The sequence below is a fragment of the Haemaphysalis longicornis genome, unplaced genomic scaffold (assembly GCF_048455015.1).
Source record: "Haemaphysalis longicornis isolate Haplotype H1 unplaced genomic scaffold, Haemaphysalis longicornis Haplotype H1 scaffold_1, whole genome shotgun sequence".
NCBI lineage: Eukaryota > Metazoa > Arthropoda > Arachnida > Ixodida > Ixodidae > Haemaphysalis > Haemaphysalis longicornis.
This window is the reverse complement of record NW_027526203.1, coordinates 234,235,405-234,255,620: the sequence shown is the minus strand read 5'-3', so window position 1 is coordinate 234,255,620 and position 20,216 is coordinate 234,235,405. Positions and strand designations below refer to the sequence as shown.

The following is a 20,216-nucleotide window of genomic DNA, read 5'->3' as shown; positions in this document are numbered from 1 at the left end:
AGTTATTCTACTAGAAACATTTACTCGAGTGAGGTTCATTCCAATGGTGCTTTGCTGTACTGAGTTGCTGGCTTGCAACCATAGGGCTTTGGTGATGGCAGGCGATAAAACTTTTCTGTTACTAGCACAAATTGTGTCGTTCAAAGAAGGAGCGCAAAAAAGCCAGTTCTCCTGCTATTAGGGACATAAGGATGCAACTGCTCTGCTGAGAGCTCTTGCCATGCAGAGCACCACCACTGCACTTCACATTGCCGTTTGGTCCAGGGTGCGCATGATATGGACAGAATTCTTGTTCTACTGCTTCAAGGCAGCCTGCTTCAAAGAGACTGTGCAGGACACATCTTGGCTATTTTGATGAAGTTGGAAGATGTTCCTCAATGTGGTTAATGTAGTATTGAGTAATTGGTGATCAGCTGTGTTGTCGGAAGGCCAGGGGGAGAAGTGAGACATCCAAGCAGTGGAGGGAAAAACTCCTAGTGCAGGTAGTATGTCGGCACAAACTGTGAAGCTAGCTAGCAGATGGCACTAGCTGCTGCTTTGTGTGTTTCAACCGTGTGTTTGTTGAAGATCAACTATCGGGCCAGAACTCATCGCGTGGACTTTCCTAGGCACAACTCAGTATTTTGTTTGCTCGTGCATTGCATTCTCTTGGGTAAGTCAGGTCCTTGGACTGCCTGCAAACTGCCACTGGTGATTCCGGGACTCCTGTGGAAAGAGCCCCACTGTTTTGCAACACACTCGTAGACCAAGAACGTATCCTGTGTTGGGACCAGGCTAACCTGGTGTTTTGTGTTTTTGCAGCTACTACAATTTGGATCCCTTGATGAGTTTGGAGCAGTGCCTCAAAGGGAAAGTCATCGTGGAGTATCCGACATTCACGGTTGTGCTGACTGAGAACTTGTCTCAGTTCAACCTCATCAGCCCAGGTGAGCAAAGTCGAGTGGGCCTGCGCACCCGCTGCAATCAAATGCGGGACATGCACCGCCTGTTATAGTCCAGGCCGCAGATTGGGCACAGAAATCGCAGTGCCAGGTGGTTGGTGAGATTTTTTTTATCACACAAAATAGCGCAATGTGCACGTACATTAATCTATTATTTTTGATGATGCTTTGAGTCTCATTCACGCCAGTTGCACACGTGGCCAGGATTAGTTATCCAGCCAACCCCCATGCTTCTGCGAACTGTCCCGAAAAAGAAAAGCAAGAACATGTCAGGGGGGAATACACGTAGAGAAAACAAAGGAAATGTAATTCAAAATTTAAAATATATATCTTTGGGATGCAGTGAGCAGCATACCCTATGTAGCCTTGTGATATTTTTTTGTCCTGGGGCGTTTAAAATCGGCTATGCGAGAGGCTTCCCTCCAGCAGTGAACCTACATAGGTTGCTGCGGGTGACGATGTTTAAAATGACTGTTTATTAGGGTGAGAACACACATTGAAGCCGCGGAAGCTTAATTGATGCATCTCGTGCCACCAAAAATCATTATTAGTGGCCTCGTCCACTCTCCTCTGCCGTAGAAGAGGAATTTCGCCCAATTGTTAACGCTATACCTTGTATGCATGTGTGACTAGTTAGGCTGTGTAAAGCATTTTTGCCCTGTTGATGAGTGGAAATATTGTTATATATGCTTCTGCTCACCCTATAGTGTACTATATATAGTATAGCTAGGTGATTACTGGCTCCCTGTGGCACCCCAGACTCGACGTTTAAGAGCTCCCTCTCGGCTCTTCTGGTCTTGCGAGATGGAAAGGTCTTCTGCGTGAGGAAGGTTGGTGGGAAACAAACAAGGGTCCAATCTGCACTTGTGTGAGCACGCATGACTTAAAGGGACACTGAAGGCAAATAGCAAGTTGGCCTCAGACGAAAGTTCAAGTGCCCCGAAGCCCTCTCAGCGTTTATTCGGCGGCAAAAGATGCTTTAATTGCCAAGAAATGACGTTTCGCATGACATAAATGGTTGCCAGGAGCAAGTGAGACGGTGGTGTGGTCTAGCAGGAAAACTAAAACCTACCAAGTGAACCATCGCGGCCGCAGGAGCCACTGGTTGCACACTCGGCGCATACGGCAGAACAACTTGCCTGCCTATACTTCCATCACCTGCCACTCTCTGTGCGCCAATATTGGTGCTGCACGGGACGTGAGAGGGCGGTTAAACTATCTGAATGTGCTGCGTGGCCTACAAAACGTCTAGTGGACAGTGCAACCACAGCGGGAACGACGACAGGGGCGCTCTTTCGAGTTGCATTCTTGTTATGGATAGTTGGGCTTTAGGCGCTTCAATGCACTCGGTTTAACTGTGTGGTGCCATCTGTTAGTTTAACTTGTAACAGCGTGCAACGCTAAATTTATTCCTTCGCAATATGGTAATGAATATTGCGTCATCTGTTGAATGTTTTGCGAAGCGAGTTGCCTATTAGGCCATCTGCCAGAAGTGTGCCTAGAGCTTTTATGAGCGCCCAAACCACCACTAACACATGCCTTGGCACCAGTATGGGATGAAACACGCGCATAACATAATAAAAATATCATTTTACCCAAGTACGCACCGTAGTGGAAGCATGACAGCGCACAACGCCCTGAATCAAAAGACCGGGTTTGATGCACACATTTTATTCAAAAGGCAATCAAGAAATGATTTCGAACAAACACATCGTCACGGCATGCGCTTTGAGGCTGAAGCGTGAAATTAACAGGCGATCAATTGCCTCCTGTTCATCGTAAGGGTAGCACTTGCTTCTTGTGATTTACATGGGCGAACAAGTCACTTTGCTACGGCGCAAGCTGAGGAGGTTTTTAAAAAAAATCGCACACACTCTACATACCCTGTGCGGGGTTGAACCATCGCAGTTGATAATTCTAACATAGCAGGAGCACGTTGTTGAATTTTATTGCGGAGTGACCGTGACCACAACACACGCACATGCACAGCTTTGGCCGCTGGCCTTGGTGCAAAACATTGTTTAGGCAGACAGCACTACATGAGGGAGCAAAAAACTTGTTCTATCAGACTCAAATTACTGTCCACAGAAGAGCGGTACCGTGAAAGGCTGGTGTGCTACTTGCCACCGTGGTGTAAACAAGGAGATAAGACACGTGACTCATAGAGTTTCTTGCTAAGAAACTTACTAAGAAACTCTATGAAGTGACTACGCCAAACCTGTAATAACCATCACAACTGCCACCGGCGCCACAACTTGGCAGCTCGCGAATGTCGGCATGGCTTGAATTATACCTGTGCATTTTATAATTGTTTATGACTTGTGAAAGTTAATGAGCAAAGAAAGATTTTACATGTTTCTTTGAGAGCTTGTTTGCACGGTTCTCGTTCTGTTGTTCGTCACATGGCTCTTGGCACATCCGTTCAGTCGCCATTTACGTCATCTCTGCTGGCTGACCGATAGCTTCATTTTTTCATTATATACACGATTATTTTAAAGGTACTGCCCCAGAGACTGGTATATTCATTTTCTACAGATGCCAATCTATCTGTTTAGACCAACTTCAGTTTTGTCTTCTGTGTCTTCCTAAGTTGGGGGCAGGCTGCTCGGTGAGATGGTGTCAGATAACTAGCCCTGTCTGCATGCGCAAAGGAGGTGCATGAATTCCTGTGGGATCCCAGTATGCTATCTTATTTTCTTGGCTTGCTGTATGGGGCTTGCAGCAGGCTTATTTGCTTTTTACGAATTTAGTAGACCGAGTTTTGAAACGGCATTATAGTCTGCCCACTGTGCCATGTATAGGCAGACCAAAAGCTTTTTTTTTTTTGTCTTTTTGAAAGAGTGACAGAAACCGTGCGTGCACAGTTTTCTCTTTGGGGCAACATCTGTACGTATTTTGACTGCACGGTTTGATCAGTACTACAGCATGCTGCAACAAGCTGGCATGTTGTGGGTCAAGTCCATGATTGAAGACAAGGCCAGCAACTCGGATGCATGGGTTAAATTACAAGCAACCACAGATATAGCTTTTATAATTCAATGATGTGTGAACATTGGAAGCTTCCAAATATGGATGTGAATAACACTATATTTGATTTCGGCTCGAATAAAGAAGCACTATATTTGAAAATTTCGAATCAATTTTCGAAGTAATTTGAAGTTCAAAAACACGCACTCTGTTCTCTCTGCTACCATTGGCGGGTTTTCCCGCTCTGCTTCGGTGACATGTGGCCGAACGGCAAGATGAAGGCGTGATACAAACTTGGGTAGTTGAACAAATTGTGCTAAAAATGTGGACAAGAGAAGGGAAGGAGCCACACAGTGTGCCCTGTGTGCCTACTTCCCTCTCCTTGTCCATGTTTTTTGGGCAGTTTCTTTTATTATTGTTGTTATTGCAAGAGGAAGATGCTTTTGGGAAGCCCCTCTTAGCTCCTTGGCATTAGGCCAACTGGGCCCTTAATTGTGCTTCTCTTTTCGCGTCCTGATAATGTGGTCGCACTCAAGCTGCCCTGGTCAACACTCTCTATGTAAGAGTTGATGTTTTTTTAAAACCTGTAATGTGCCTTTTTCTTTTTCTGCATGAGAGAGAAGAAAAATAATAAACTTGTCCTGCTTTGAGCTCTGAGACACTGAGATAAACATTGCCATTGCATGGTGCAGAGGGCACATTTGTTATCACCCACTTTTTCCAATTTTGGTCTAACTCTTCTTATATGTTTATATTAGGCATGACATGCCCTTTCTCCAACAAATATTTGACATTTTTGTGTGTGTGTGTGTGGGGGGGGGGGGGGGGGGGCATTCCTAGCACAAGTGGTTGTTTTATAAATAAAATTAACGTGTCAGTACTGGAAAAGGGACCCATGAGGAATTGCAAGGGACAGTACCACCACGCCATGAATGCATGCAGATCAGGATCTAAAAATCAGGTTAACTTTTCATGCCTTGCTCTGCCCTGCACACTGAGTTACTGACATGAACATACGTGGAACTGCCAATTGAATTCTTTCAGCGAAAAACGTGTTATTTTCAGGTTGCCTGAATATACGCCATCGTTACTCTATTAATTAAACTCTGGCGGTTGAGGTCGCCACGTGAGATGAAAGTTGCCCTATATAAAATATAAAGCTACAAGTGATAGGATAGCTTCTATATGTTCGTTTTATACCACAGAAAAAATTTTCAATACCTTTTAAATGAGTGTTTTTTTACAGCTATAGTTACTGAAGGTGCTTGAGAAATTTCAGTTCCCTTATTACTAATTTTTCACTGATTGGCAAAATCGGGGCAAAATTCGTGGTTCACTTCGTACAGTCAAACCTAGTTATGTTGAACTCGCAAAAAAAGTCTATCAGTTCGATGTAGTGGATAATTGAACATGAGCAAGCTAAGGAATTGGACGTCATAAAAGCACATAGCATATTTGAAAGCTTTATGGGTGAAACTGCCTTACTTTCGCATGAAATGGTCCTGTATCTTCTGCTTGAACAACTTCAACGAGGGGTTCTCGGGAATCTTGTGCCTGACGGGGACGTCCAACTTCTCACCAAGTTCGACTCGATTTGCGATTGCCAGCTTCACAGCAAAAGGCAAATTTGGCCGCTTCGCGCTTGCTAGAGCCACTCAATAAGCCTTTATTTAGTGACATTAGTGCTTGCCAACACTGCTGCACTTCCAAAAAAGCCCACAAAGTGCGAACGATGCAAACACAACAAAGGGGAAAAAAAAGTATGGCGGGCGGGCCAGGATCATTTTTTGCAAGCGGGGTGTGTGCCAGTGGAACTTCCGCCCCTTGGGAAAGCCAACTTGGGAGGGGGGGGGGCATTTCAGCGCGGCATTTGGCCATTCGATCTATCAGTTGACGCTGGTATTTTCGTTCGATATAAGCGTAGTTTTTGCTATATATTCGCATTGTAAATGTATCGTTTCAGTAATAATTTGATATAAGGGATAATTCGATGTAAACGGGTTCTATATAGTCGGGTTCGACTGTATTCGCTTCAAAACCAAAAATCACTATTCGCTCACCCACACTTTTATTATGAAAAAAAAGAAGGAGAAATAAGAAAAGAAAAAAGCACTGGAGGGTGCCTGTTAACATGGCTCTGTCAGAACCATCAAAAATGAGGGGTGAAGTGAGCATTGTGGAATGACAGGGACAACCAAAGAACATGGATTTAATATAGTTCTGTCTATCAAGTGCCTTTAATTAAATAAATTCATTTGGTAGCCAGCACTATGTTGCGTCTACACTCTTCATTTGTACCTGTAATTAAAGGGACACTGAAGTGAATTTGTCAAGCTCCCGTTTTTGCTTGCACTGCGTAGACTGGCTCAAATTAGCACACTTTTCATCGTTTATCCGGTTGACAAATCGGTAATTATTTTACAAAGCGCGAAAGAAGAAAAACTACCATGCGCGGTTTGCGGCGGCCGCACCAACTAAGGCTGTGACGTTGAGAGGAGGGGCACCGTGATTGGACGATGCCCAAGGTTAGCAATCAAACAAGTTTCGGTTTCGGTTTTGTAAAACACAACCGAAGGCGTTGTTGGATGGTCATTCTCAATATCTCAGTAATCATCGTACCGCGCTTCTGCCATGTTGTCGGCTGTAAAATGCACAAGATAAGCCTCCCAGGACGGCTTGTAGTCGTAGCATTCACTAGCCGAGACCTACGCAGTGCATGAACGCCCTCCGCGTACCCGCAGACGCCCAAATGTCGTGCGCTTTTCCCCCATATTTGGAGCTTGCCTCCCTCATGCCTGTATCGTAAAAAGCGTGTTCGCACCAGGCCAAGGGTCTGTTCATTCTGGCATGTGCCCACTGCCTGCAAGCAGTCGGTGCTTATGGCAACAGCACGCCAACGAGAACTCGCTAGCGCGCCAGTGCCAGCCTGCGCGCGTTTTGTGAACTAGTTCGTGTAGCCATGAACGTTGCGGCCCAAAAAAAGGTGAACTCAATATAGAAAACATCGGCGGAAAACAAAAAAGTTAACTTACAAAAAAAAAAAAAAGCACGTTCGCGGGGGGATTTGAACTCGTGACTTGCAAAACACTTGCGGTGACATACCTAGCGCCTCAGACAACTAGGCCACGGAGCGGGATGCCAAGGCATGGCTAATATAGGGTATATATTGTACAACCGGTTTACACTTTTATTTAGTTTTGGCATTTCAAGCAGCTTAGGTGACTATTTGTTGTACTGCGCTCGTGCAGTAAGCGTCCCCCGAGTTTCCACAGTAGCTCACGTCTAGCAGTTGCATTTCGTAGACGGAAAAGCGTTCGCAGATGCGTAGTCGTGCTGCTGACCGCTGTGCTTGTTCGCCCAGCGCAAAAAAGTGCTTCCCGCGCCCTAGTTTTACGCTGTACGGTAAAAATATCAGTTGATTTTATTTCCTTAGTACCTATATTGACTTCGCTGACTCTTCTCCCGCCTTCAAGAGGCCTTATATTTTCCTACTGGCGTACCAGTCAGCGAAGCGTCGCATGTGCGCTTGTGCAGCGCTTGTTTGAAGCAACCTTGACTTGGAGCTAGATACAGTGTACAAACAAACCAAGTAAAGAAAGGCACATTCTTCCATTCACAAACGTGTCCTGGCTTCGTTTCAACTAAGCGAACGAATTGCGACCAAGCAATTTTTTTTAACCCCCTGGACTGCGGCGACCCGCCGGCGGCCGGCGGACGAAACGCTGGGCCGACTGACTGTTGGCCGGGGAGCCGTGCAGTAGCGCCGCAGCCAATTGCCAGCTCATCCCCTCCTGACGTCACACGAAAACGCCACAGAAAATGGGCGAGCGTAAAGAGAGGAGGGCAGCATTTTCGAATTAGTTTTTCTACTAAATAAAATCGCGTAAACGCGTCTAGAGTGGTCGAAACATGGCCTGGGGACTCCGGACTACAATTTGCGCTAGTAATCCCGCAATGTTTACATATCACTTCAGTGTCCCTTTAAGGGGCCATGAAGAGAAGACAAAATACAAGTTTGGTGCATTAGACAGAGTCCTTTGTCCCAATAACAATGATACCAATTTTCTCACAAACTTCGAACAAATACTGGAGATATTAAAGAAAACATGTGAAGCAGTGGGGACTCCTAGCCACTTTCCGACAGCTTTTCTATGACGTCACAGAATCTTGTTAGTGCGATTGGTGGCCGCCAACCAAAATCATCGCTGAGACACATGGCTGGACGATTATAGTGGGGCCTCTAGTTCTATTCGATCACATAACTTGAGTTCTAACTTGCAGTTAACACACTGAAAACTGTTTTTAAATGCTGACCCATATGACATCACTCGAGCTCATAACACGTCACTGTAGCGCGAAATTTAAAAGTTTTTCAGTACTGCTTTTGTTTTTTCAAATAAAAAATGGCTTGCGTGGCTGGAATGAAGCTGAGTGAGGTAGTGAAACCTAGTTATTGCAAATTAAATTAAACAAAGTTGTACTTTGTCTTCATGGCCCCTTTAAGGCTGGTTTGCTTAGTTATGAATAATGAACTGGCACAAAAAAAAAATAAGTTAACGTAATTGGACGTAGCTGGTTTGTTAAGCTCAACTGCAGCCTGAAGGGATCGTGGCAATCACTGAGATACATCTAGGTCTATAAATTGCTTCTTTAAAAACAGCATACGTGGAAAACGTTCGATGCTATTACTTACTGTTTTTGCCATAATAGTGAGAGCTGAAATTGCCATTCTTTTTATATAGGGTGTGCGCATTTGCTTGCAAACAACCGTCCTTATTCCCTCTGCAATCAGTTCAGCTTGCTTGCATCAGCATCTAGCATAAGCAAGGAGGTCTGCATAGCTGCGTAACCCATTGGTAGTGTGAAGGATGTAGCCTATTGTTTCATGATTCTGAACTGTTGATTCTGAGATGCCCATTCTACACAGGTAGTGCCTGTGTTACGTGCCTCTTTCAACTTTCATCTCACAGTTAAGTTGATGGCCTCTAAAATTGTGAAACTTTGTTGAACTCCACTTAGTTTTTCCATTGCTTCATTGCTAATGTGAGTCATCTTCAAGATGCTCAAAATTTTCTCCATGCACTTGTACCCCAACAAACGGCATTAATTTTAGAGCCAGAAACTTTTACAAGCCAAGCAAAAAAGGACACTTGCGGACCGGCTTTATTGCATGGCCTTACTCTGTTCTCATCAAGGCTAGATTATGGTGTCTCACCAAACAGTAAAAAGGATAAAGGTTGTGGGAAGTAGCCATTGAACGTGGACGCAGTCAATGTGATCTATTGGTTCTCATCTTTGGCCGTGAACCAAATAAAACTAGAAAAGCAGAAGCCATGCTAAAGTGAGTGTGGCTGCTCTTTTTTTGTTTGTTCTGTTAGTTGACTCAGCCTCCTGTCCTCCCCTTACCTCCCATCCTTTTCTTTGCATTATCTCGTTAAAGAGTGGAGAGAGAGATAGCAAGAGGCAGTCTGTGCAGTCGGTGTCGATGCTACAAGGAGTGTATAGCTTTCTCTGCAGTTCCTCTGTGTGTTTATTATTTGTATATGCCAGCTGGTAGAAAACGGACTATTGTGCCCATTAGCCAATGAATATAGGTGGCGCTGCAACTGCTGCAGTTTAAAAGCTTCAAAGAGGGACTTGTTTAATGCACTGCGTCCTCGACCTGTGTTCGTCTGGTGCTGTGTGTTCATAGCGAATTGCATTCGACCTCTGTTCACTTAGTGTGTTTTCAGTGCATTTATAGGTGATCCGACTCGCTGTTGTGTTTCTGCTGACCGCCAAGCAGCAGCAACCACTGACTCACTGAATGGAGTGGATGTTGTTTGTTGCAAAGCCCATTTTTCTAGGGTTACTTATCATCGTGCACGCATGGATCGCGATTTGGGAGTACAGTGCCTTGATTATTGCAATACTAATGTGAAACAAATATTTTCAATTTTGCCTGTCTGCTTGTCCCGTGTTTGCATGTACGTACTTACCCGATTCTAACGCGCACTTTTTTTCCGAAAAAAATAGGCGGCAAAGTCGCATGCACGTAATAATCGGATACGAAACCGAAACTGCCGAAACGGCGGAAATTTTGTCCCATCCATCGTCATCGCCATCTTAAGATGGCGCCAAAGCTTTTAGCCACTTTTAGCAACGACTTTTCGGACCATCCATGTTTCGGACGCAGGAAACCTAGGCTTTTCTATCAGCGTTCACACGAATCGTCAAATTGTTCCACTTGCATGCTTAATACAGCAATGGCAGCAGCAGCAACGAAGGTGCGCCGCTTCCCCGCGTGGCTTGCGAGCGGCTCCCATGTGTTCAAAACGAGCGGTCGGCTGAAGCGTGCCCCTCTGGAGAAGCTCGCGGGATGGGCATGCGAGGTGTGGGCCACGATCCCATCGACCATGGTTGAACGTTCGTTCAGTAGTGTGACATCGCTAACACGCTTGGCGGCACCGAGAATGAGATGTTGTAGTCAGCGGAAAGCAACAAGGAGCTCTTGGAGAGTGACGAGGAGTAAGATGAGAGATTACTTCGGGAAATAAATCGCCCGTTTTTCTCGCATTCGTTTTTCTGGGTCACAAAGTTCCGTGTGCGTTAGAATCGGGAGGTGCAAGTTTTTTAGGTTTTTTTGCCAGGAAAATCGGGTGCGCGTTAGAATCGGGGGCGCGTTAGAATCGGGTAAGTACGGTAGTTTTGACCTTCTCCAGTATACTGTGTTGTATCGGGAAAGTCGCAGCTGGTGTGCTGAGGCTTGGCTGTGTGGCAGCACCACTGAGTTACAGCGGCTGTCTCGGCTCTGGTGTTTGCACGTAACAGACAGAACAGTTGACATGCCTTCCACTGGGACTCCGTCGGTGTAACTCTCATCTTCTGCATATGTCTGTGGTTGCCTGAAATGAACGTTTGTGTTAAACTCAAAGTGTTTTCCCGAAAACTGGCACACCTGGGTTGGGCCCAAAAAGCAGAGGAGTGAAAGTTTAGGGCGTAAGCAACACAGACTGGTGTGCTGAACAGTCACCAAAGGGATGTTTGTGACTAAGTGGTGCATATTATCGCGCCTGTGCTGAACATTTTCTGTCGGATAAGGGAGTTAGCCATTAAATGTTGGTTCCTCCCCAAAAACTGGCATGTGTGCCCCAGGGATGAGCTGTTTGCAGCCACAAATGTGCAGCTGTGGGTGTGTTCACAGCGGTAGGCATGCAGCAAGTAACAATGTCAGGCTGCTAGAGTTTGACTTTACCTGAAAATGTGGAAGGGGTGAGGTGTGGTTGTGAGTTCAGTTGCTCTGTCGACTATGAAGTGTCTTTGTGAAATCGCTTATAGCTGAGAACGATGTATGGAGTTCAACAAGCACGGGGAAACAGTGAGGGGTGAGGAGCATGCTAAGAATGTCCTCAGAGTAAAAGGGGGGGGGGGGGGGATGCAGAAGATACAACCTGTTGGGCCTAGATGGACGTTATGTGAAATGTCATGTTATAGGGGCATGTTTTTTTTTACTATGAAATGACTAGCTTGCTGAAAGTCTATGACGTTGGAAATGCATGCTAGGAAGAAAAAAAAAAGAGCAGCACCCTACGAACTTCCTTGGGAACAACTCTTGCTGGCAAGATGTAACTAAAATTGCTTAACTTCCAGATGAGTGGCTTTATCCAGCAGCCAGAGTGCAATAAGGTCAACGAAAAGATTTGAAATGCTTGCTTGAAGCCGAGCTGATACGTTATGCTGCTGCAAAAAATGTAAGTGCAGCGCAGGTTATGCCATTCAGTGTAACGGTCTGTGGTGTTTACATCGTTAACAACTTTGCTTTCACTTTTTTCTGGCTTCACTGCCAGTGCTAGCGACATGGAGGTGTAGGTGTAGGCATTGAGCTGTGCTGGGGCTGGAAATGTGTTAGCACCTGTGTGTCTGAAAGGATAAATTTGCCTATTTACGGGGCATGCATGAATACACTGAAGAAAACACTGAACAGTATGTATTCTGCACATAGGTGGCCACGGAAGATGTGGGGTCAGATGCAGCAAGCACAAGCGAAATCATCTGCAGTGCGCGCATGCCATGCACTGCAAAAACAAAATTCGTGGACAGCTCTCGCAGCTCAGTCGTCCCTCTCTCCTCACACCAGGGGCTGTCACCGCTGACACCCGTGCCTCTGGTTGCGTTGTTTTCATGCATCGATTGCTGTATGCAGTACCCGTTTTAGAACTGATATTTTGTACCTCCTCCGAAATAGAAATGAATCTGCAAGACAACATTTCAATGTTTGTGTGTACTACAACCAGTGTTTTGGGCTCCTCCCATCCACTATCTAGACTGTAATGGATGCTGCTCAGTTTTAGTGGTACAAAAATTGGACATTTGGGAGTTGGTTTGTGCATAAATATAGCTTGTTTTTAGGTTGGCACAGATCATTACAATTCTTGTCCATTCTAGCACCTTCTCTTCCACATTGTGTGGAGCATGTGCATTCATCAAAATACAGCGTGCCGCAGTTTTATTAAAAAGGAATTAAAAATAAAATTTGGCACCAACTACTTCTAGCTCGTTTGCACTTCAGTTTCACACAGACGTTGCATTTTATGGTTCATTTCGTTTTAAAATGGAATCTCTCTCCCAATCCTCGCATGAGTGAGAGGTGGGATGCAATGTCGCTGCCCTCAACAGCAAAAGTCACTAGTCCTTCCCCTGGTCAAAACCAGCGTGTTTCTTCTCACGTTGAGCTACAATGCTCAGGAGGACGCAACACAGGGAAACCTATTTATTACTGGGAGAGAGAGAGAGAAAAAAAAACAAAAACAAGTATCGCGTATTGCTGATGCGCTTGACCAGACATGACTATGGGTGCACATATCTGGGCTGTTTTTGATTTTGAAGGCTCATGTTTTTCTTCTTCTTCTTCTTCTTCTTCAAGGTCTTGTGTAGAAAAGTTATGCATGTCATTTGAGCTATACATTGATTCAATTTAATATTTTTGCTTTCCGCAGAGCCATCAGGAAGCCATGGTGGTACAAGCCTGCCAGCTTTTTTCAATACGAATGCACTGCCCAAATGCGATAAGGAATAAGGAGTGAAGAGAACCTGATGATGAGTGAACTTTTTGATATTTTGTATAAGTTTAATAAAGCTCAGTGCTTTTGTGTGGTTTGATTGATTGATTATGAGGTTTTAATGAGCCGACGCTACACAGGCGATGAGGTGTGCCGTAGTGGAGGACTCCAGATTAATTTTGACCACCTGGGGTCTTTAACGTGCACCAAAATCTCGAACAAATGGGCGTTTTCACTTTTCGCCTCCATCAGAAAAGCCGCCGCCGCCGGGAATCGAACCCACGTCCTTGGGCTCAACAGCACAATTCTGTAGCCACTGAGCCACCGCGGCAGGTTTTTTATGTGGTTTGCTTGAAGTGTCTTCGTCACATTGGCCAGGTGTCGAACATGGCATTTGTGGTGACTTTCTTCTACCCGTTTGTTCCTGTGTGGCTGGTACCGAGTGAGCTTGGTTGGCTGCATAGCTGCATTTTTCCTTACCCCTTGAACACACGTGTTAGTTTAGGGAGGCCAAAGAGTACTGTGCCAGAGATATGTTGAAGGGGCAGCAGTGCTGTTACTGCAAAACGACCACTTCACTTGCATGCAGATGTCTGGTTGCTTTGTTTACAAAGGCCCCATTCATTTCTGCCACGTACAGGCAAAGCTCGTAATTGTGCACGAATATGTCGGTGGTTCTATCAGTGACGCATTCTGCTGCTGCTCAACTTCAGGCTGCGACAGTTGTCTTTATGATGGTAGGAAGGAAAGAAAAAAAGGAAGTGAACCTTGCAAATATGCTGGGTTTCCTTGGAACACGTGCAGAATTTGCTCCTGGTTCATTATACTGGATCACGAAAAATATTGGAATTAGATGGGGGTAAAATTATCTGGAAAGATTGCGAATGGAGAAGATAATCTGCTTACTGGCCGTAGTGCAAAAGTCTGAAAACTCCCCCATTTACACAACACACTTGCCGAAGAAGCCATTGCAGGCTTACCAGGTGCCATATTTGGCATACTCTGTTGGTGGAGTCAGCCTCAGACTATCCTCCACACGTGGCCGCCGTGTCTACGGTGTCGAAGTGGGAGGCAGGCAAGACAAAAGCAACTGGTGCAAACATCGAGGGGAGTTTATTCCCAAAACCACCCAAGTGTTTCCCATCTTCTATGTCTTTGACGGGTCCCTTGCTGCTTGAGCAGTTGGAGGCGTTTGACTCGTTGCCACCAGTGGACGATGGTTGACCCAGGTTGGAGGTGACGGGCTGGATCGTTCTACCACCTCACCCGACAATGCTCTGGGTCCTGTCTCGCTCGAAGTCGCCAGCTGCGCCGAGCTCCGAAACCTGTCTCTTCGCCCGCCTGCGCTCACGTGTGGAGAGTTTCCACTCAATCAAAATCTCCCGCCTGTGGCGCCATCTCGCGGGTCTCAATTGAACCTCATCATCGCCGTTGAAGAGCTGCGCTGGAGCACCGCAGGCGCATCGCATCGTCTGCTAGCTGCAAATACCCTTCCTATAGGATCGGGCAGCTGGGTGGGTGGCGCCACCACTCAGCACTCTCCTTGTTACTGGAATGGGCTGGCGCATCGGACTTTGCAGCCTTTCGTTGTTTTTGTCATAGTTGCTTCGGTGCTTAGATGTGTTGAGTTCTTAGATGCACTAATGGATATGTAAACTTGTCGGACGCTTCTACGGTTGGGTATGGGCATTATTGATATGGGTGGTTTTTTGTAGCCTTGTACTCCTGGCTCCACCTGATTTGAGTATGAATAAAATTTTTAGTATTAGCATTAATTTCTACCAGTTTAAATTATTGTCACTGGTTTCAGTGACTACGGTTTCCACACCAACCTTAACGGTGGATGCTTCGATGCGTGTTTTGAAGAGCAATGCACTTACGTGCGAGTTCGATTACCATGTGGCTGTGGAAACGTCGTGGCAGTTTACAATTACACTCGGTAAACGTGATCTTTGTGCCTTCTGTTTCCATGAGTGACAACATGAGAGCCTGAGAGCTGAAGTGGAACGCCCGCGTTTGTGGTAACTTTATCGTGAGCCAAAGTAGTTCAATCACCCAACATCACAAGCTACAAACTTTACCCCCTCCCCTCCCCATTTTACCACCTGTGTGGGATAAAGGTTGGCATTAATGGACGGCCAAGGCATTAAAAAAAATGTTGCAGAGTGCTAACGTCAGCCGGTGTTTTTAATGCGCAAGTATTCTTTGCCGACTTTACATTTATCGTTGTAAGAGTAAATGTGAATCATTGAAAAAATATACATTACCAAACAGAACAAATTTGCAGAAAACCCACAAAAATAAAAATACATAAAAATAACAAGTCACAGTTTTACGTAATCGTGCTCTTTAATGCATGTCTAAAAAATGTGGTTGATCCCTCTTTCATAGGAATCGGCAAAACACGAAAGTGAAAGGGGCCTTCACAGGAGCAGTTGAATGTTAAAGGAATTTCCTTCTTGTGCGAAGGGTTGGCGAGCCTGACCCCGCCAGACGAAGTGACACCGACACGCAAGAAACAAAAAACAGGCCTTTGTTTACGCGTTTGCCTTTGTTTGCCTTTGTTTACGCGTCCCACGTAAACAAAGGCGCCAACTGTCGGCGCTTATTAACGTCATGATGCGCTACTTCGCTTTGCCTCTTCTAGACGGCGCGCACCATCTGAATGAGTCATAGGGAAGGACATAAGGTGCATTCGTAGCATATGCTCACGTCTCGGTTCGTAGCGCAGCGGGTAGAGCGCCACGTACCTCCCGTTGCGGCCAGAGAGTCGTGGGATCGAAACCGGGCACTCTTTCTGGCGACGTCAGTTCCGTGACGGATATCAAGTCACCAAAATCTTTGTGAAGCCGGGCAGAAAACACTTTCGTGTTAAAAAAAAAAAAAAAAAAGGAGAACCGAGAACAAACTGACAAAATCGACACGTATTTCGATCCCGTGCTCTCACGGGATTAGCTGTCTGGATTTAGGCATTTAATGCCTCCGAGAAAACGCAAGGTTGGCGAAACGGACAAACTGCATAAGAATTTTTATGCGTTAATAGACAATTGTCAAAATTGCTGCAAACTTTTTTATGCCGTGGGATTTGTTTGGTCCTATAGAACTTGTGAGAGTGGTTTCAGTGCAGCGCAAGCCACGCAGTTTCTGTTTATTGAAGCATAGGTAGCAGCTTGTGGTAAAATGCGACCGCAGCATTCAGTTGTGAAACTGAGGGCAGGTTTTTTGCCTTCTCATGTCTCTCGTCCTTTAGCCATGCAGTAATTGTTTTTTGAAAAGCCATTAACCAACTAGCCAACAACCAAGTCTTATTACAGGCATAAAGCAATGCTTTTCTGCGTCGAGCAATAAAACTTTCTGCTTTCATGCGATCTTTATTCTGGAAACGATTCTTGATGGCTGTTGTAAACGTATTTCTGAGAAATTAACCATGTTTCTATGCGTAAGTAATGAAGTTGCGTAGCGTAGTCCCTCAGCCTTTTTGTTTAGGGGTAAATCTCGGCAGGCACCCCACAACTTTGTGTTTTGCTCATGCACGATGCCATTTCTTCAACTGTCAAAGACCAGCGCCGCAGCATATATGCTATGGCTGCGGATCAGCTGCCCACGCAGCTATGTGAGAGCAGTTAGCTGCAATATATTCCCCAATGTGCCAAACTGCATGCAGGCAACAATACTGCCTGAAAAATTTGCACTTCCACCTCAGCTTCCAGCTGGGCACATTGATCTTCGCCTGCGATTTGCAATTACTGGATATGGTCTATCCTAACAGCGCTTGACAACGCAACGTGGAAGAGGGGACACAAGACGGCACCGTCTTGTGTCCCCTCTTCCACGTCGTGTTGTCAAGCGCTGTTTAGGATGGACGGATACCAAGTAGCCTTGCTGTCGATTCTGTTGAATATGGGTGCAAATCATACACATGGCACGCCTCATAAACGTAACCTCAAAGATTTACCGACCTGAAGAAGCCCTGTGGTTATCTACGCTTCGCAAACCGTACCGCAGCAGAACGACAAAAACCACGCACAAGTAGCCACCCTGACCACCACCGGCATTCCACTGACGAGTGGTTCGCCACAGGCGGAGCTGCTCGCTGAAAGGGCTGGTGAAGAGCTTTCCAAAAAAATTTGTTGAGGGCATTACTTTATGGTTTTCTTGATGCTGAATTCGAAAAAAAACATGTTTATTTATGTGTAAATACCCCCAAACCATCTTTTTTCGTCAAAACAAACGACCCCTGCTCGGGGGCATGGCGAGAGCCGTGGCTGCCTTTCGCGATTGGCTGGCGGCAGATGACGTCATATTCGGGAGTGCCGGCTCTGCGGTGACCGCTCAGCTTGAAAATCCTCCCTGTTCTGTGAGCTCGTTCTGTTTCCGTTCAGGTACGGGCCAGAACGTCCTCTGGTGAATGGAAGTCACAATCGTTTCTTAGAATAGGAGAGCCTGAAGGAAGTGTAAACGCAACAAGTTTGCTCACAGCGAGCTTTAGAAAGGGGTTCTCCCCCAATGGCTCATGGCCGACTTCTGTTTCTCGGGTGCAGGGAAGTTGTGCAGATATTGGTCCGCCGCTTTCACTACCAGCGCTAGTCACAATTCCTAGCACAATTTTTCAACACACGATCATCCCCTTCCTCGCATGTGTAACTTAGTTTTTACATTCGGGCAGGCGGACAAGCTATGTGCAGCGGCCCGCGATGCGCGCAAGCACCAGCTAGCGAGCGGCCGGTCGCGCGGAGGTGCTGGTGCTGGGTCGCTGCGCGGCCGGTCAGCGTAACGCAGTTTTAGAATAGGGGAACCTAACGTTTCAACTTGGTGGCCGCCAAAATGTAGAGGAACCCTAGCGCAGCACGCTGGCCCGCGACGAACTTTAGAAGAACGCCTCCCCCAACAGCCGGCTTAGGTTGCACGGATCGCCTCGGATGTTGGGAACTTTAGGCTAGCTTAGCACCGAGGCAGGTATTGGGTCGCTGCTATCTGTACAATTGCAAATGACTATCCTTAACACAGTTTTTTACTGCACTGTCATCGGGCCTTTCTCGCATGTGAAACCATATTTTCACATTGATAGTGTTCATTCTTGCGCGCAGGTAGCGCCATCCATCGGCCTCTCGCCACATCTCGTGCTCGGGCACATAGCCTCCTTTATACTTTAAGTATAAAGGAGGCTATGTCGGGCAGGTGCATTTGCTGCCGTCGACGAGCCTTCGCGACTGGTCGGCGCTTCGCATCGCGATTCAAATTCGATCACCTCTTTCAAAATCACCTTGCATGACAATCCCTAGCACAGTTTTTCACCACACTATCATCCACTCTCTTGCACGTTTACCTTGCTTTTTGCGACTGCCTAGTTTCTGGACAGCAGCGCAGGTTCGAACCGCATCGTGTGCCGTACGGGAATGCACGACCGCCGAGTATGCGGATCAAACCACACGCATCAAACGCTTCATGCTTTCCAGCTTCCTTGATTTCTTAAACGCTATACCTAGAGCGTAGCTTATTTAGTGGCTCTAGCTATACCTACTTAGCTAAGCTGTCGTCATAGCTAACAATGTTGATCGGGAAAACGAACAAAAAGTTCGGGAAACCCAGAGGGAAACCCAGAGCGCTGCGGTCCCACAAATTTTCTAATACCCTAATAATTATGGATCAGGAACTTGGGGCACCTCCGTATTTGTTTGAGCCCGTTGCTTTGCGTATGAAGCACAGAGCAACCGACGACACGGCCGGCCCGACTACTTGTGAAGGCGATGTAGTAGCCACGGGCGCTCGGGTAGGAAATCTCGGGTATCTAGGAGTCGCTTTAGGGCATGCTTTAGGGAATCTCTAAAAACACAGTGGCATAACGGTTAAAAATCAACGCCGAAGCAACTATGGACAATAAAGTTAAATAGAGGGCAGGGATTCCGCCTCTTTCATTGCGGTGTGCTAGCGTGCCTAGCGGAAGTTGAAGCGGTAGGGTTTGCCAGCGTTTCCTCCGGCTGCGTTCTCGTTGTATGCACGGCAATCCCACATTACGGCGAGGAGCAGCCGAAGTTTTTCTTCTGTGTTGGTGTTATAACGCCTTAAGATGACAGCCCCTGGTCATCACATAATACCAGGCGGCTTCTTATCACTGAATGAGGGCTGGCAGAGAAATCTCGTACAGATCCGTGTGCCGTCCGAGTAGCAGAGCGAGCAGTACTTGGAGTCGTCTGGCATGAAGTGCGATCGCCAGCTCAACAAAGGCCGGCAGTTCGCAAAATGCCTTTAAGCGCTGGACACATGTACGATTGGTACACGCGATTCGCATGCGACTGATCGTTACGACTGTCGCCACGACTAGTCGTACGCGTGAATTTGAGACGGCCTGATGCGCGCATGAGATGCGTCGTCGGCGTCGCTCCGCCCACTGTTTTTGCTCCATGGTCAACTACGATGATCGCTGAGCTGAATTAGTAGATTCTGCACGTTTGTTCACAAGAAATGGATAAAGCAAGCAATCGTGAAGCGTTTTCTGCCTTCGGAAACAGTCCGCGCACACGCCGGCCGCGCCTGCCAGCTCGGCACACTCAGCAGCTCGAACCGGCGTAGACCACGGTAGCAACCGCGCTCTGCAGGGCCGTACCCAGAAATTTTTTTCGGGGGGGGGGGGTTTGCCGGCGCGACGGTGGCCATGTTGAGAATTTATATTGGCTTATTTTCGCATATGAATCATATGAATTTCGCATAAATGTGGTAAATTACCCTTTTCTGCAGTATAAAACTTTCTTTGAAATTTGATTTCTGGTAAGAGAAACGAATAAAAGTGTGGGTTATAGCTTTTGCCACAGCGGAGACCCTGCATTTTATGAGCGGCAGCTACCTGCCTTCGCCATGCCGCTATCCCCGTGTCTAGGGGATCTACCCATGACTGTCAGAAATATAGTTGTTCGCGTTCAGAGCGATTGCTATCGTGAAGTGTTAGACCACAGTTGCAACTTATATGCATTCTATTCATACTTCAGTTGACGGCACACACACGAAATATACACGCGCATATGTTAAGTGATTCGCGGGGTCCGATCTGTAAATCCCTTACGAGATCCTGACCCCTAACTCCCGGTGGTGCCTGACATGATATGCACTGGAAGTGTCGCCCCGATACAAGTAAATAGGAGTGGCTGGAAGCAAACAGAAGCAAATGGCACGATTATCAGGTCTTTATTGCCGTTGACACATTCTGCTTGCAGAGATACACTTCAAGCACACAAAGTTCCAATCGGTGGTTTGTAACACTCTTTTCGCATTGTGA

At 46.4% G+C, this 20,216-nt stretch overlaps 1 protein-coding gene across 1 annotated transcript in view; it reads left to right on the top strand.

Moving 5' to 3' along the window:
- The window catches only part of LOC144142721 (box C/D snoRNA protein 1), a 33,471-nt gene extending 20,425 nt beyond the window's left edge, over positions 1 to 13,046 (top strand). The window contains exons 6-7 of the mRNA XM_077674400.1: positions 802 to 926; positions 12,884 to 13,046. Of these exons, the coding sequence (XP_077530526.1) occupies positions 802 to 926; positions 12,884 to 12,963 (205 nt within the window). The 3' untranslated portion in view covers positions 12,964 to 13,046. The remainder of the gene's footprint in view (positions 1 to 801; positions 927 to 12,883) is intronic.
- The last annotated feature ends 7,170 nt before the right edge of the window (positions 13,047 to 20,216 follow it).